Genomic DNA, 17,977 nt, shown 5'->3' with positions numbered 1-17,977 from the left:
GACCTGCACCCCCTTTTATTTGTTGGCCCTGCTGCTGAGAGAACTTCATGTTTCTCTCAACTTTTGACTGATCAAGTACCAAAAACAAACATTTTATTTGGGAAAATAGTCATGCATCTGGAGTCAGAGTGAGACACTCCTCATGCTTCAGTCTCTCACCAAGTTCATGCCTAGTCAAGGACATGTAATAATATATGTAAATATGTTTTGCAGGGGAGCAAAAGAAAAGCTTAAGTGTGTGAAGGGGTGTGCATTATGTCCATTCTGTGTAAAAGCTTACTAACTAAAAGCTGCATTCAACTGTCTATCAAATATTTTATTTAAGGCCTACTCTTCTTCTCTGTCAGGACAAGGCAGGGACATGTAACTAGGTCAGGACTGTCATGTCAATAAACCAGCCACAATCAGTTTTAGAGCTGAAATGTCGGTGAATACCCTGTAATAAACTCAGACACAAACACTAACAAACTAAATAAATAAATAAGTAAATCACAATTGTGAAGCAGTAGAATGTCTACGAGTTGCACGTTCAAACGTATCTTTTCAGTCTGAAAGTAATGTTGACGATAAAGGGCACATTTCACAACCTCTTATCACCGTCTGGGGTCCAACTTACAGCCCTGCAACAGCACCGAGCTGCACACATTTCTGCTCGTTTCACACACATTTCAAACGTTTAAAAAATGTTCAATCTGTGTTTTAACTCTTTACGGGGATAAGGTTGATGTTGACGCTGCTCAGACTTGTTTTAACACTTAGGCTAACGTTGACCGTTACATTTGTTGAGAAGTTACGTCCGGCGCTCAGTCGTCTTCAGCTCACAGCAGGTCGAGGAAACCATTGAACTTTCTGAGCTACGTTTACTTCAAACCGAAGCGGAGACACAAAACTTACATGCCGAGGCAAAGAGCTGCGGACGGCTGAATTTCAGCAGAAGGGGAAAGCGGACCTTACCTTTCTTTTCGCACTGGAGGAAACGGTCCGGGTGGGGGCGGGGCTTAGCGGGTTTATATTGATGGATTACCGGAACAAACGCAGTGCCTCACTGACACTGACAGGTGCATGAAACAGCTCGCGGGACCGCCGGAACGACATGCTGAAACTGAGCGTCCAATCAGGTGGCCCGCAGGTAAGGGCTCAGTTCTTTAGATAGTGTGGATTGTAAAATGTACGCGTCTCTCATTTTTCTAGTTATTTCTTTTCTTTTTATTTTGTTTTTTTAATTTTAAAATTTGTACTTTTTTTTTTTTTTTTTTAGGCCAGAAAAGTGTTGATGATGTGGGGAGTCGCACTGATTTTTGTGTCCTATGCTGCCGCCCAGACGGCGGCACATGAAATTGTAAGTTACCACGTGATTTGTATCAGTTAAAATTATAAGCGATTTACCTGGAAGTGACCTATTTTTGTGGGGGGTTTTTTTGCAGAAATTGGAGTGTCACGAATTTCATGGTATGTTGAGATGTTTATCATTCCTACTCTGGGGGACAACTCTGATTTAATTAGGGCTGCAGCAAATGACTGTCATTTAAGTTGTATATTAATCTGGTGATCATTTTCTTGATTAATCTAATAGTTCTTTGCTTTATAAAATGTAAAAATTGAAAAAAAAAAAAAAAATCATTCAGTGTTTCCCAAAGCCCAAGATGAAATCTTAAAATGTCATCTTATGCATAACCCAAAGATATTCAGTTTACTGTGACAGAGTGAAGAAACGAAAAGAATATTCCCATTTAGGAAGCTGGAATAGGATAATTCTGACCTTTTTTCTTAAAAAAAACAAACAAACAAAACAAGAGAACCAACAACACTAATTCATCAATAATCAAAGTAGTTGGCAATTAATATAATAGTTGATACTTAATCAATTAATGATTGGTTTAAAAGCTAAAGCCACCATTCAAGCTGCTGTGCGGTTTGATATAAAAAAGGTCAATGCTGAGACTGAGTTAGTGGACGATATTTTGTTAGATTTATTTTTATTCTCTGCAACTTCCCGCTTCCTTTTTACATGAAAAACCCTTACATGAAATCTATGATCATATTTACTAATTATATTAGAGACCCTAAACTCTTCCATTAAGTTTTTCTGTGACATTACCACCAACTTAAGACTAAATAAGGAAAATAAAATTGTATTGCCAGTTTTATATTTTATACATGGGCCAAGGGTAAATTACAGATATTAATAAAATATAATACATTAAGTAGCTACACTTTTTTCAACACATTTTACAACTCCAGGGTTCAGATTCTGTTGAATGTGAATAAATTGCTTTTTCACATCTCTGGTGTTTCAACGTAAACTGTAACCACAACAGCTGAATTAAGAGAGAACATGTGAATAAATCTCAGAGATTTAATAATAATGTGCACACTATCAATGTGTTGCTCTCTTGTGGCTGCTTGTTGCAGATTTCCCTCCTGTCGAAAATAAAACTCCATCTATCCTGGTGGACTTGAACGTGCAGTTGGTGTCAGACGGAGAAAGATATAAAATGAACATAAGCTGGGCAATCAACATCGATGGTAGGAGACAACACTTTGTATTTTTTCCCCATGAAAACGTAGGCACACACACTTGATGTTGACTTTAAGACAGTTTACCAAACACATCTGTACACAAATGGTGCACAGTTTACATCTTGTAATACGAAATATGTTTTAAATACAAGAAAGTATCTTACTGATTATTATGAAGTACTATGGATTATTATATCTTACACCTACGATGACTGCCCTTGAACATCCTAACTTCATTTTATTTACTTGGCAAACAGGACTTTGTTTGCCTCTGGTTTAGGTAACTGCACTAGGCAAAGCCAATGCTGACCAACTGATATTTTTATCTCTGTAATCCCTGACACTTTCTGTGTCTCTGCAGCTAGTATTGAATATCTGACAGCCACTCGGATTGTAATTATTGGGGAACCAACGTACCACTGTGGATACAACCCACCTTTGGCCAAGGCAAACCTTACCCAGTTAACGCAGGTATCATGGATGGAACCTTGACTAGACTTGATCGTGTTCAATCAGTGATTGTCTGCACAGCATGAGTTTGAAATGATGGAAATATAGTGAAGAATGATACAGTGATTGTCATCTTTTCAAACCTAGATATGGTTTCATTATTTGATAAGTGCCAGCTCTGGCTACACTCTCATCCAAGCTGCCAATCTCCCTTTGCCTCCACCGGGGAGCGGCCTCTCTTATAAGGTTACCGAAATCATAATACCTCCCCCAAAACCCCGTAAGTTCTTTTTTTCTTCAATTCTCCACGTTTTTGACACTCTGCAATAAAGCATCAAAAAGCAAAGGCAGAAAAAGAAAGTTTGTTAAATCTTTTATTTGAGTGTTTGTGGTTAGCTTGTAACACACTGTAAGAAATGAAACTCAGCGCTCAAAGGTGTTTAATTAATGTCTCTATAACACTACACTCAAAGTCTATTAATAGCACATGATAATGAATTACTACATTATTTCAAAGCTTATCATCTAAACATGTGATAGGCACAACATATGTCAAAAGCACTACAAATGTTTTGTAGTCTCAATTATGACTGATATGTTATTTCCATACAGGCAGCGTGATGTGAAAGTACGAAAATGCTGATACCTTCTTCTCCGTTTTCTTAGGTGTTACACAAACAACTATGAAGGTTCCTATTGGTGAGCAATCTCATTTACTTGTACGTGCATGTAAGTGTATGTAATGTACAACACTTAAAGCAATGATTGTTCTGTCTTCAACAAAACTTTTTTTTTAATTAATATTTTACTCCAGTTGACAACACTACTTTAGGAAAGACTCCCCAGGACACCACTGCTAAACTGAATGGAGAAGCTGTCCCTGGTGATGTCAGCTTCACAAGCACAGTGACAGCCATTTTTGGAGGACTGGCCAGTTTGATGATCCTCAGTTTCTGCTACATAATCTGTAAATACAACACTTGTACAATTGGGGGGGGGGGGGGTCGCCACATTAGCAAAAGCGCTCCACTGTCTTGCACAGATATTGGATATATAGTTACTCAGCCATTGGACTATTTGAAACTTGCTTCCTAACCTAATGACAGCAGACTTTGGTCACCTTGTAAACAAGCTTGGCTTTTACTGATCTGCTGGCTCAACATCTTGCTACATTGCAATGGAAACACCTGCCTGACTAGCATTTTAGATTTGAAGGTTGGGTGGAGGAATTACTGAAAAGCATACAGCTTTGGCTCACTACACAGTCCAGAGTACGTTTACCTATGGCTGACCATGCTAACCTGCATGCGACAAATAAAACACACACACACAGAGAGAGAGAGAGAGAGAGAGAGAGAGAGAGAGAGAGAGAGAGAGAGAGAGAGAGAGAGAGAAATATAACGATGCAGGTCTGAGTCACTGCTCAGGGGAATGGTGACCAAAAACAGTTGGCCGCTTCACTTGATAGTCACGCTGCAAACAAATTAGCATGTGCACTGGTTAATTGTTACTCAGAGACCATGAGTTGTAAACATGGGCGAAGGATGAAGAACTGCGAGGCTGGACGAGAACAAAGAGGAGTGAGGTTACAGGCGGGCAGGCGAGGACAGTCCTGATGAAAGGGTAGCTGAGCGGGAATCATCCACTCCGTGAAGTCCAAGCACTATTTCCTGGTCCTCTCAGTCTAACGTGTGTACATGGCAGTTTTCTCAGTCACTTTACTCATAAAAAGCTTCATACTTTACATTCCGAGTTCGTCTGAGCTTTAAACCAGCTTATATCATCAACACACTCCGTGCACACACAGTAACATTAGCTGCTACACTATGGAAATATGCTAATATAGCTAGCATGCTAAAGCGCTAATTGCGGTGAGCAGATACATTTTACACACGCATTGCTATAAAGGGATGCAAAAGATACACAGAGAGGTTATTTACCTTTTACAGAGTGCAAAATGTCCCTTATGCATTGGCAAAAACTTCGCATCCACCACGTAAGGGACGTGACTTCTCTCTTGCAGCAACTTGTCAACATCCGTCCAACATCTTCCCACAGTTTGTCTGCTTTCCCTCTGGCTAGCAGCAGCTCTGCTATATGAGCTGGCATTTTGTTCCGCCCTTCCACCTTTCCGATTGGCTGATAGGGTGATAACGTCCCATGCAATTAACAGAATATCACTTTAGACAATCTTATTGTTAGATTGTGAGCTGACCATGTTTTTCCTATGTTCACTGTAAATAGACTATTTAAATTTGAATTAACTTTATCAACAGTGACAAAGATTGATTTATCTGCTTCTTTTTTTAATTCACTACAAACTATAACAGACATTTAACTTTAACTTATTTAAAAGAAATCCCGTTTAGTCATCTCTATTATATATCTAAAATTAAGTATTTTTTTAGACTGAGCTACATATAACTTGTTTGACTGTGCAGCATGGTGGTGGATATAACTAAACTCTCCTTTTCAATGTTTTCTTACTCTGCAGTTAAGAACTGTAGATCAAACTTTGCCACATCATTTGGTTTCAAAATGTTGCCTGCATCTCCTGTGGTTCCTGTCCCCGTCCTCTTGGTGTACCCTGCTGAGAATTCGGCCTTCCAGCAAGCCGTGGTGGCCCTGGCAGAGTTCCTGCAGTGGCACGGCGGTTGCAGTGTGGCTGTCGACATGTGGCAGCAGGGGAAGATCGCGGAGCTGGGGCCGATGCGCTGGCTAGCAGAACAGGCCAAGGCTGCAGATCGAGTGCTCATCATCTGCCCACAGGTACAGTTGATAGGAGATTACTCACCTCTGTCTGACTGACTAGGAGTGATTTTAGTGATGATCCTTGTTATTGTATTGTTGGTAATATGATGTCACCTGGATTCCCGCATCTTTACATCAAGGACCAGAACAAGGACTATATTGTGCTACTTAGGGCAGTTGTTGATGTTGTCTATGATTTATTGTCCTCCTTCTCATAATGTTAAATAAACTAAAACTGAACTCTCTGCACTTCTTTTACCTCAGCCCTCTTCACAGCCCAGTGACTCTCTATCCAACCACAGCCTCCCAGAACTCTCCATCCCAGCTGCAGCCCATGACCTTTACCCACTGATCCTCAACATGGTGGCGAGCCAAGCAAAGAGTGCTAGCGACTTGGCTAAGTTCTGGGTGGTGCAGCTGGGCGAGCAGCAGGCCAAGAGGTCTTGTAACCCGGTGCTGGAACTCAGGGCTTGCAAGAATTTTGGTTTGATGAAGGACTTGATCAAGCTATGCAGGAGTCTTCACGCTCAGAGGCAGGACAGCAAGGAGATATCAAATCTGATCTTCAGTCCGAGGATGGAAAAGAATTCGGTGAAGTTAAAGGAAGCTGTTGAAAATCTTGGAGGACGTCAGCCAAGCATTGTAAAGGAATTGGAACCGTTGAAATCCGTGATCACTGATATTTGATCTGATATTTTATTTGTTATGAAAATGTTTACGTTGATGGTCAAAACAGTCGAGTAGGGAGTAGCTGACTCTTTCATTATGCTTATTGTTTCCTAAAGTGTTCGCATAAGTTTTAGTTTATTAAAACTAAACAAAGAAAAGGCAATTACAGAAAATGTAATCAGTAATAATAAGTCAATGTTAAAACAATGTAAATCAAAACAATGCTTAATTAGTCAAGTGGCCATATTTGATTTCTCCTGTTTGCCAACCAGTGGGTTTTTAACCAGCCAGTAGAGGTTGCTCTTACTTTGGGTGATCTGTCCTTCCAAAGTTAAAGGTCAGTCAATCAAGATTACAAAAGATGAACAAAATTACTGCAAGAGTAAGCAAAAATACATCTACACTTACCAACAAATACTTGTAGCCTTGACAACACGGCATATGTACAAAATCTATTTGCACATTTAAAAAAGGTTCCAAATGATTCTTGCTTCCTTTCTCCTAGTTTGCTGGCATGTCATTCATCTGTTCACTAGTGTGTGTTACACTTGCATGATGCCCAATGCCAACCATTGTGGCCGAACTGTGCCATTTATCCCCTCTTCTCCAACATGTGTGGGACTATGAGCAACATGAGCAGGCACATGGAGAAGACAGCGGGGACAAACAGGCCAGAGTCTGAACTGTCAACGTTTGCACACCCAAATGTTTGCTCCCTGGTATCAGTGCCGTTTTGCATTTCCATGACATCAATAAAGGTCTGTGCATGATTTGGGTTTGCTTGTTTCAAAGAAAGAAATTGGTGGACCATGGAGGAGGAGGAAATTGTACAGTACTGTCACAGCCCACACATGTCCACCTGTCACAGGATCAGATACCCTGTGAAGAGTGAGCAGCACATCTGACAATAGCAAGTTAAGATCGGTGCAAAATAGCTTCTAGCAGTTTAGCAACCAGAGTGTGATGCTGAATTGGTTTTCTAGATTGAGTGAGAAGTCCTCTCATCTTTCACAAATGACCAAAGTCGTGAGTGACACCAAAAACATATCTGGAATTAGTAGTAGCAACTTCTGGCTAGAATGCAAGCGCTTCTGTTCAAGGTGTGCAACACTGTATGAAGAACATGAACCATGCAGTCATGAGCTCACGCAGTCCTGCGCAATTCTTTTGGTTAGCCCACAAAATGGCTAGAACTTGAAAAAGATGAGAAGGAGTGCACTGAAAGAGGTGGCTGCTGCAATTCGAATGTACTTTGTGGCAGTGCAAGTTGTTCAGTTGAGCAAAGCATGTAGAGGTCATCGCCAAGACTTCTTATAAACTGTGTGAGAGGGTCTGCTGAAGCTTCTCTCCTCAGTTGGTGTTGTGCCATCACTTCTTCAACATGCTTTGGTTCACAACCAGGTGTCAATGCAACAGTACCATTAGGAACTGAGTTATTGACTTTGAATGCATCAGATGGCTGAACTGACAAAGCACACCCCTGAAGGCCCACAAACAAAATGTGCTCACACTTAAGCCACTCTTGTATATTCAACTGTGCATCAGCCAATTACTTGTCATCATCAGAGGGATTAAATGTTGCTGTACAATGGTGTTGCAAGACATGTCCCACTGCAGATATCAATGATACATTAGGTGATGTTGTAGCAATCTGCTGAATGTTTGGCATAGTAAAAGCATACAGCATAGACTGGTAGTGTCCAGCAGTACAAACACTCAGCAGTGGATTGTAAAAGTTGAACTGCCTTTATGGTCCTGTCATCAGGAATTGTGATCTACAATCCACCTGGACTACAATGAATGACAGCATGCAGTTTGCATAACAAATCTTGACCAGTCAGATTGATTGTCTTCTTGTCAGAGAACAGAAACAAATTCTTAATCTCTGAACCTTTATCCTACGTGACATGTTAAAGCCATAAGCAGCAGCATACAGCAGGATGCAGTTACACTACATTCAGTAAACAGACAGTCTAAATGATGAGATGAGTGAAATGTTTTTCCATTCGGTACAATGTATATGGGCCCTTTGTAAAAAAACACAAGCGTTTGTCATGATTTATCATGCAGCGCCCACATGAATGCCAATGTAAAGACAGTGCGAAGAAAAGCAACAGTTTCGACAAATAGAAAATCGCCATTTTGTAGCACGTGACCAAACACGGAAGTAGAATAACCACTGCCATAACTTTTCATTGAAAGGGAGGTTGAGCCGTGCGGTCGTATTTTTAAACACTTTAAAGGCACGAAAAGCTCCCGAATCATTATTTTTGAGAGTTTAGTCGATTAAGTCCTACAGTAACTATGACCCAGGCTGAAAAAGAGCAGGACAACGGGAAGGAGAAAGAAAAGGAACGAGACAAGGAGAAAGATAAAGAGCAACAGCGCGGGGTGAAGCGACCCATCGCTCCTCCGACCATCCCGGACCCCCTTCAGGAGGTGAGAGGAGAAGTCGAGCGTTTCAGCTATTGTTTAATGCTCATATTTGTATTAATCTCTGTTATTCAGCCTATTTAGCTTTCACATGCACACTCATCCCGTGTTGTGGACTGACAGGGGTTTAGTGTTAATGTTAGTTCGTACTTGAACCCATCAGTTACTCGGACGGAGACACATTTAGTTTAGGAGATTTTCATTAATGGTGAAACTGGTGAGTCGTCTTTAGGTTTGTCGTGTACGTTACGGTGAGCGGTGAGTAATTAGCTGGCTGAATGGGAGCAAATCTTTGGAGCCGGGTTCCAAAATCATGTGGAAAGACTTCCCAGATGAGTTGAGGCTGTTATAGCAGGAAATTATGTTGTGATATGTTCTGCAATCACATACGGCTGTAATGTTAAAGTATCCACGTACTTTAACATAATGCTACATAGTGTTTAACCGTTTCTGTTCTGTGCATGACATTGTTATGCTTATGCTGATCGTCCCTCTGTATGTATATGTTCCTCTTTTTCAGCAAATACAGAGCAATTTTGTGGTTGTCATCCACCCTGGATCAAGGACGCTCCGCATTGGCCGAGCAACAGACACTCTTCCGGTGACAATCCCACATGTGATAGCACGCAGACACAAGCAAAGTGGACAGCCCAGATATGAAGACGCCTGGCTGTTGAGAGAAGGTCTAAATGTACGTGACTCGTGACCAGATACACCCGAAATTCGGTCTTTCTATTCTGTGTCTGTGCTGTTCTTGGATTGATTTTGTGTATGTGTCTTGCCCTCGTTGCTTCTTCCTTCTGTCCGACAGAAAGCAGAGAGTAATGAGCAGAGGCAGAATGGGCTTAAAATGGTCGACCAGGCCATCTGGTCCAAGAAGATGTCAAACGGAGTGCGGAGGACACCCGTGTCCGCTGAGCAGGTGTGTATAAACAGGAAGAGACAAGATTGGTGCGTAATTAATGCTACAAATTACTCTAGTGTAATAGTGTCTTGTACTATATGCTTTCATGTGCTGAGATTCATTTTTTAATACTGTGTGTGTGTGTGTGTGTGTGTGTGTGTGTGTGTGTGTGTGTGTGTGTGTGTGTGTGTGTGTGCGTGTGTGTGTGTGTGTGTTTTAAGGCCAGAGCCTATAACTGTCAGATCCGCCCAGCAGTGCTAGACAGCAGCTCCAGGGTGAAGTGGACCAGCACCACCCACCATCCTCCTCATCTGGTGGGAGAGGAGGTCAGTGAATGTCTCTGAATTGGTCTCATGTCTCCTATTAAATCAGACATCTGAAACTGTTTGCTTTACCTAAACTCTGCTTTACCTAAACTCTCTTTGGTTGTTTTATCCATTTATCCTCATCTTGTTTTCTCCTCCCTCTCCCTCCACCCTTCCATCATGCCATCATGCAGGCTCTCTATGTTAATCCATCCGACTGTTACAACATCCACTGGCCTTTAGTGAGAGGTCAGCTCAACATACATGCCGGTCCCGGGGGCTCACTGACTGCTGTCCTGGCTGACCTGGAGACGATCTGGAGCCATGTCATTCAAAAGCAACTGGATATCCCCCTCAAAGACCTCAAGGTAGGAGAAAACTCTTCATCTCTTCATCATGTATCACCTTCTTCTGTGGGGCAAAGTGAAGGAAGACAGATGAAGAAAGGCTTATAAAATGAGGAACATCACAACAAGATCAATGTGTGCAAAATATTTAGTATTACCTAGAAGCACATCTAAAGGTAGGAGCATTTTCCAATCTAAGTTAAAGGGTATAGACGAATCAAAAAGACTCAAGCAGCTCAAAAATACACTGAAGAGTTAATTACAGTGAGTTGAAAAAGAAAAAAAAAAAAAAAAAAAGTTGTACTTGTAGTGGTACTTGTACTGACAGTGGAATTGCTCTTTTCACATCAATGCTTCGCTGTTGTGACTGGTTTCCAGTATTACAGATGCATCCTATTGGTTCCCGACATCTACAACAGGCAGCACATCAAAGAAATTGTCAACATGCTGCTGCTTAATATGGGCTTCTCAGGTAGTACACACATACATGTATACATGTGGGTATATACATGTATGTCTTCGTCATGGTAGATTAAGGAGTCTGCCTCTCTTGCCATCGCCTAACCCTCTGTACTGTTGCATGTGTGCAGCGATCATTGTGCACCAGGAGTCTGTGTGTGCTACGTTTGGCAGTGGGTTGAGCAGTGCTTGTGTCGTGGATGTTGGAGACCAGAAGACCAGTCTTTGCTGTGTAGAGGACGGAGTGTCCCACCGGAACTCCAGGTGGGGTTGAGGGCCACTTTTGTGTTTGATTTATGTCGATGAAAACTCTTATTCAGCAATTGAGATCAGATATCATTGATCCCTTTTATACATTTAACCCCCAACAGTGACATACAGTACAGATCAACAGTGAATGTTTGATTAAAAAAGTGATGATCAGGATGAGTATTCATTAGATGAACTCTGTGTCTGTTGGACTTTCCAGGCTGTCTTTGGCCTACGGTGGCTCAGATGTGACCCGTACTTTCTTCTGGCTCCTGCAGAGGGCGGGCTTTCCCTACAGAGAGTGTCAGCTGTCCACCCGACTGGACTGTCAGCTGCTGCAGCATCTGAAAGAGACCTTCTGCCATCTAGATCAAGTGTGTGTTGGTCAGGGTGTGTGTGTGTGTGTGTGTGTGTGTGTGTGTGTGTGTGTGTGTGTGTGTGTGTGTGTGTGTGTGTGTGTGTGTGTGTGTGTGTGTGTGTGTGTGTGTGTGTGTGTGTGTGTGTGTGTGTTTTTAGAGGGAGCGTTGGGGAACTGTCGCTTGTACATTGATCAGTTTTAGTGAAGTGTTGGCTCTGTTTTGATCAGTTGTTTCTCAAGAAAGGACAAAGAAATCTGCTGTTATTCTTAACAGGACATATCAGGACTACAAGATCATGAATTCCAGACACGTTTCCCAGAAGCCCCAGCTCTTCTCTACCAGGTTCGACTGGGAGATGAGAAATTAGAGGTACTTATTTATGACAAACTACGCTTTTTAACATTGTTGTTGAAATACCTGGTGCATTATTCTGTCTCCTGCTTGTGTACTAGAATGACTTTTCATCTGTGGCTCTATTTGTGTTCTTCCCTCTCATGTTTTATGGCTCGTGTGTGTATTAGGCGCCCATGGGTCTTTTCTACCCAACCACATTTGGCATTGTAGGTCAGAAGATGACATCACTTCAGTACCGTTCTCAAGGTGACTCGGAGGATCCTCATGATGAACACTACCTGCTGACCACACAGAGCAAACAGGACCAGGTAACACACGCTCACACAGAGATATGCACACATGTACATGTTGAATTAAATGAAATTTCTTCAGGTAGAAGCTGTGTGGTTCTTGTCATTTGATTGGTCTCTCATTTTCTTCACCAGTCGTCCAAATCAGCTGCAGACAGGAAAGCTGTTTCCAGACCAGGTGGTGGTCTGGATGGTGAGATGAGCAGCCAGGGAGGGGTGGTGGAGCTCTCAGACCCGCCCAGGGGCTGTGGGAGTGGCAGCGGTGCAGGAGCAATGAAGGGGGAGACAGAGCTTGGGCCTTCACAGGGGGAGTGCCTGATGGGTGCAGGAGAGGTGGAGGAGCCCCTGTCTGCTCACCTGTCAAGGAAGACCGCTATCATGAGCCAGTTTGAGAGCAAAGCACTGGGCCTGGATAAGGCCATCCTGCACAGCATCGACTGCTGTGGTAAGAAAGGACAGAGCGACAGAAGGGAAGCAGGAAGACATGAACAGTGTGTTGAACAGGATGTAAAAAGGAGGACAGATGTTTTATGGTGCTCAGGATGTCCTGTTTTTAATTCACCTCATCTTTTTTATCGGTAGCATCAGACGAAACCAAACGCAAGATGTACAGCTCCATCCTGGTGGTGGGAGGAGGACTCATGTTTCATGGTGCTCAGGAGTTTCTGCTTCACCGTATCATCAACAAGATGCCGCCCTCATTCAGAAGGCTGGTCGACAACGTGGAAGTTATCACAAGGCCAAAGGTAACCTGGGATGTGTTGTACATAGTCACAGAATAGGATACAAATCTGCACTGCAGGTAAAGTAGCTTGGTATTCAGTGGCCATCATTTTAACACGGTATGTCACAGGTACATACACACAGCCCCTCTAATGTACTGTATGTTGATGTGCACGTGCTCTAGGACATGGACCCTCGGCTGATATCGTGGAAGGGTGGAGCAGTGCTGGCCTGTCTGGACACCACTCAGGAGATGTGGATCCACCAGAGGGAGTGGCAGCGCTTTGGTGTCCGAATGCTCCGTGAGAGAGCGGCCTTCGTCTGGTGAAACTGTCCACACAGGAGGCCTTCAGGTGTTACTGAAAGCGCTCAGAGAAGAAAGTAGAACTGAAGAGCAAAAAGACGCTTTGGACGTGTACATGTCGACCTGAATTTTACGTTGTTGCATTTGCTTTTTCCATCCATCAAAAACCCAGAAGAGGTCATTGTTGTGCAACTTTTGAACACACTCAAGAAGTTTACTTGTTGATGTTCTGTAAATAGTACAGCTTATCCTTTTTAATTGAAATTTGGATGTGTGTAAATAAACCCTCTGACACTTGAATACACAATAGTTGCAATTTATTGGAACAAACAAAATCCACCTTTCTTTGAATTGTGACCATATCAAATTTAAACACAAAGGCTGCCTCCAGTGCAACCCACATCTCCCTTCACAGGCCCAGTAACTCAATGCATTTAAGTCTCACATGCAGTGTAACTGTTGCCTCCACCTCTTCTGCCATTATCCGCATTATATTTCAGATACAAAATCACCCACTTCTCATAAATCTACCCTATAGTATCCTCCCACAATATCGCCACTGAAGTGCAGAGACAAACATTTCATCTTCATTCCTTTTATTGTTGTCAGTGTTCAATAGGTCTACATAGAGATAAATTCTGTCATTACCAAGTGTGACAGTAATGAAACAAGACAAAGTAGCTCAGTATGAACATGTTTTAACAGCACAAGTTTTTATTCAAACAGAAGGACACAAAACAAAGACAAACTACTGTAACTTCATGATTCCCTGAAGGAATGATCACAACTGAGATGTCTACGTGATCGCTGAGTGTAAGGGCAGAAGCAGGAAAAGGGGAGGAGGTGATGCAGTTAGCTGCTGTATCGGCCATTCTGGCCCCTACGTATAGGAATTCCCAGAAAGGCGTCAAGTAGCTGCTTGTGGCAGCGGCAGCCGATGAAGAGGGGCTTCAGCACTGTGATGTCACCATCAGACACTGTGCCAGGCCCACGCCTACACTAGATGTGTAGGCGTTTACCTACAAAGAAGTGAGGGTAACACAATGAAGGAGTAATGTTTTCCTCATGTATCCAAATATTTGATTTCCAATTAAAAAAAAAAAACAACTTGGAAATGTTTACATTCTAATTTAATGCCTTAATCTCACTTTGTTATACAGGCTCCATAAAGAGAAGGTACATGATAACAACAAGTTTATTGACCGAGTAATGATTATTTCAGGAAAAACTATTTCTCACCTTCCTCATCCTCCTCCACCCATTGGTGGAGCATTGGGACCTCCACCGTGAGAAATTCTTCCCATTCGTCTCCTCCCACCAGGGGGACCTGGAGGACTGCAAAAGCAAGTGACAGAGGAGAGGGAACAATGGTATGAACTGAGGCTAAGCAAGGTCTTCAAAACTTCTTTATTACTGTTTACATCAGTTTCTTGATCAGATATTTGAAACTGGAGTGCAAGGGATGGACATGAATGAGAAACCCACACCTGACTGGAAATGCAAATTGTGTGTGTGTGTGTGAGAGAGAGAGAGAGAGAGAGAGAGAGAGAGAGAGAGAGAGAGAGAGAGAGAGAGAGAGAGAGAGAGAGAGAGAGTTGAGAAATGACTGTGGCCCAGGGACCTACCCTCTGCCATCTGTGAAGCCTGACGAAACACAGTTTCCATTCTTTGTCATGTTAGGGTGAACCAATGTCTTAAAACTGGTAGAGGACAAAGATCAGAGGGACAACAGTGTTACGTGGTTATACAAAAACATTGCTTTTTCTCAACTTTTTGGTTTATGACAAAATACCAGCTAAGAAAATTCTCATGTTCCTCAGCATTAGCAAATGTTAGCATGCTAATGTCTAAAGCTGCAACGATGAACAGATTAGTTGTCAGCTATTTGGATAATAGATTAATCTGTTTTCTTCACTCCTCTATGACAGTATAGTGAATATCTGTTGACTTTTTCCTTCAAGGTCTTCAGTACATATGCTAAATGAGACGAGCGGGATATCATGTTAGGCTTTAGGAAACGATCGATGCGTTTCACCATTTTCTGACATTTTATAGTGCAATTAATTAATCAATTAGGAAAATAATTGACAGATTAATCAGCAATGAAAACTAAGCATTAGGTGCAGCCCTATGACTAACATTAGCATTTAACTCAAAGCACTGCTGAGCCTAAAGCCTCACAGAGTGAAGTTAATAATGTGGCCTTTTGGTCTCCTTGATTCAACGCCTGTGTGACTGATGGACTTACAACAGGCCGATAAACTCCACTGCCCCCCAGAAGAGATCGACCAGTAAGGACAGTCGCCATGGTGACTGACTCCTGCTATCCAGGACCTGACCTGAGATTGATAGACAGACAGATTTATTTATTTATTTATGTGGGAGAGACAAGGGATCAGACAGGGATCATGTGATGTTCACATTCAAAACCACCTTACAAGTAGAGATTAAGCAGTGTTACTCCCCCTTGACCTGGCATTCAGTACACATAGATTTACACAGTCAATCACGACTTAAAAGCAAGGCAGGACACAGCAGGGCCCCCTTTCCCTTAAGTTTGATCTGGGTCACATTTTAAATCTGGGGGCTACGATCATGTCAGCCTTAAGATGCTTTAGAAAGTGGGCCTGTTTGTTACATCTTCTCATGCTCAACACTGCATACTCAATAAACTACTGCACTAAACACCCAAATTGATAAGCGACAGAAAGAACACCAGTAAATACCTTCTTTGACAAGACTAGTTTGATTAATTCAGCAGTTCTTCACACTACGCACATCCAGCCAGGCTAAGCCTGCTAACAAGCTAGTTAGCTATGTTTAGCCAAACGCTCTGCTACCATTACACATTCCTGCTGTGGTGGTGTTTGTGAACTGAAAATGTTTGGCATAGAAAACAATTTATACAGGAAAGCTACATGTTAAATGAGAGAAAACAGTTAACGACACAGGAAAAACCACTCACCGTTGGACACGTACACCATCGTTTTGAAAGTACCACAGCTGTGAAAGCCGTGTTTACTACTGGCACTACACTTCCGGGTCAGTTGCTGCGTCATTCTCGGACGCGCATGTGCAGCCGTACAAAAATACACGAAATGCATCATATTTGTCATTCCGAGGGCATTTTATGTGATTAAAATGTAACTCATACCGTGTATAATAAATCTTAATATGTAATTGTTCATAAAGAATGACTGGATTGTTCTGACATTTTCAGTACATTTTGCTGATGACACTTAAAGTTTTACTGAAGTAAGGTTTGGACCGACGTGGAATTTTGAACAGGTGAAACGTTTGTATGGAAGCTGTTGCAGCACCGCACTTGGTGGTAATTATGGTTGACTTATTGAATGCTCATATAAACACAGGAGCAACTCGCTAACTCCAAAAGTCTGAGTTCTCATATTTAAATTAGGAAGGCCATTGTGAAACCACTTGAAACCTCTTTTTAGTATTCAGAGTTTGATAGACGCGTCAAAGACCTAGCAATGAGTTCTCAGTCTGTTCTGCTTTCTTTGTGTCCTTGCTTATGGTTGCTTTGAAATGTGCAGTCGCAACACAAAATCAAACAACAAATAGTATAGTTCTACTTTGATCACAGAATGTACACAATGCTTTTGTGTTTTTCTGCTGTTTTAATGTGCAGTGCAAACATAACATGTTGTCTGATGTCTTGTATCCCAGCCCCAACACAGCTACGCACATCCAGCTGCTTCAAATGTGAAATTTAGTATTCAAAAGCAAAGGGACCATGGGAGGGATGCAGCCCTTGAGACAGAATACTTTATGGTGCATTCATCAATTATCATTCAGTACAATTTGCAGCATAAAGTAAGAAGTGTCCATGAATGTGTCTCATTTTATTGTACTATTTTACAATTTATGCAAGTATGCAAAAGTGCTTGATCTGCACCACCCCATGAATTGCTGAAGACATTTTCTGAAACCTGCACTTTGGGATTTGGGTGAAGATTATGATAGCCTGAGAAACCCCCCAACCAAGCCCCAACACATATAGTACTGCTCTTTGAGGCTTGATGTCCTCTAATTAAACATATATACATATTTTTCAAAGTCATCAAGACATGTTAGAAGACACAAATGATGGAGATCTACTACTGAGAGCCTAACATTTTCAAAATTAATAATAATAATAATAATCATCATCATCATAATTTCAGAGTTTAACAGTGACTTTTTGAGATGGTAGAGGAACTATATTTTAAGGTTGTTACATATGGGATTGTAGTTGCTGCTTGGTTTCACATCTTATCCACAAGAAGTTTTTCTGGTACATATAACCTCCACAATATCATAACATACCATTAAACATCAACAGTATGGACATTTTCAATTATTTAGGTCAATTCTCAATGATCTACATTTAAGTCTTGTTTGCCTTTGAACCAAGAAAAAAAGAAAACTAGGCTGAATATTGCACTCATGCAAAATAAATAAGCAAATCCCTAAAACTGAAATGTTGTTACAGATCGATGTGCAGCTGGCGACATTAAGGGGTGAAGGCATTCTGTGGTTTTCCCTCAACATCACCAATCTTGATGCTGGGAGGCTGAAACACAATACATGGGACCATGTTATTCCTTTTCACTTGTCTGGGATTCAGTTCCTGTGCTCTCTCCGCCCGGCCTTTGTGTGCTGCACTCTTCGTCGCTGCCTTGGGATTCAGGTCGTATTCTCTCTAGGGATTTTTCTGTGTTGCTGTCTTCGACACCAACCTGGGGCTCAGATATTGTTTTGTCTTCCACAGGCTTTTGCGTGTCACACTCTGTGTCATGTGTTCTCTCGTCACCTGGTTCCTGTGTGTCACATTCAGGTTTAGTGTCCTTTCCATCTGGC

At 41.9% G+C, this 17,977-nt stretch overlaps 3 protein-coding genes across 3 annotated transcripts; 2 read left to right on the top strand and 1 right to left on the bottom strand.

The window, feature by feature from the left end:
- The first annotated feature begins 1,036 nt into the window (after positions 1-1,036).
- Positions 1,037-7,159, top strand: LOC139335442 (interleukin-17 receptor E). Its single transcript, XM_070969045.1, has 10 exons — positions 1,037-1,129; positions 1,259-1,339; positions 1,425-1,496; positions 2,394-2,526; positions 2,882-2,991; positions 3,118-3,250; positions 3,637-3,669; positions 3,785-3,937; positions 5,465-5,739; positions 5,986-7,159. The coding sequence occupies exons 1-10, from the start codon at positions 1,094-1,096 to the stop codon at positions 6,406-6,408; spliced, it is 1,449 nt and encodes a 482-aa protein (XP_070825146.1). The 5' UTR covers positions 1,037-1,093; the 3' UTR covers positions 6,409-7,159.
- Positions 7,160-8,541: 1,382 nt separating this feature from the next.
- On the top strand, positions 8,542-13,422 carry actr8 (actin related protein 8). Its single transcript, XM_070969311.1, has 13 exons — positions 8,542-8,829; positions 9,344-9,514; positions 9,635-9,745; positions 9,949-10,053; positions 10,227-10,400; positions 10,758-10,851; positions 10,970-11,102; positions 11,308-11,461; positions 11,720-11,815; positions 11,968-12,108; positions 12,226-12,535; positions 12,673-12,836; positions 12,998-13,422. Exons 1-13 carry the CDS (start codon positions 8,695-8,697, stop codon positions 13,139-13,141), a joined length of 1,932 nt encoding a protein of 643 aa, XP_070825412.1. The 5' UTR covers positions 8,542-8,694; the 3' UTR covers positions 13,142-13,422.
- selenok (selenoprotein K) lies at positions 13,418-16,164 on the bottom strand. The gene is made up of 5 exons (XM_070969312.1): positions 16,083-16,164; positions 15,366-15,456; positions 14,743-14,817; positions 14,357-14,452; positions 13,418-14,136 (listed from the first exon to the last, which is right to left on the bottom strand). Exons 1-4 carry the CDS (start codon positions 16,099-16,101, stop codon positions 14,362-14,364), a joined length of 276 nt encoding a protein of 91 aa, XP_070825413.1. The 5' UTR covers positions 16,102-16,164; the 3' UTR covers positions 13,418-14,136; positions 14,357-14,361.
- Positions 16,165-17,977: the final 1,813 nt, after the last annotated feature.

The sequence above is a fragment of the Chaetodon trifascialis genome, chromosome 8, assembly GCF_039877785.1.
Source record: "Chaetodon trifascialis isolate fChaTrf1 chromosome 8, fChaTrf1.hap1, whole genome shotgun sequence".
Classification (NCBI taxonomy): domain Eukaryota; kingdom Metazoa; phylum Chordata; class Actinopteri; order Chaetodontiformes; family Chaetodontidae; genus Chaetodon; species Chaetodon trifascialis.
Note: the sequence above shows the minus strand (reverse complement) of the source record. Positions and strands in the feature narration are given on the sequence as shown.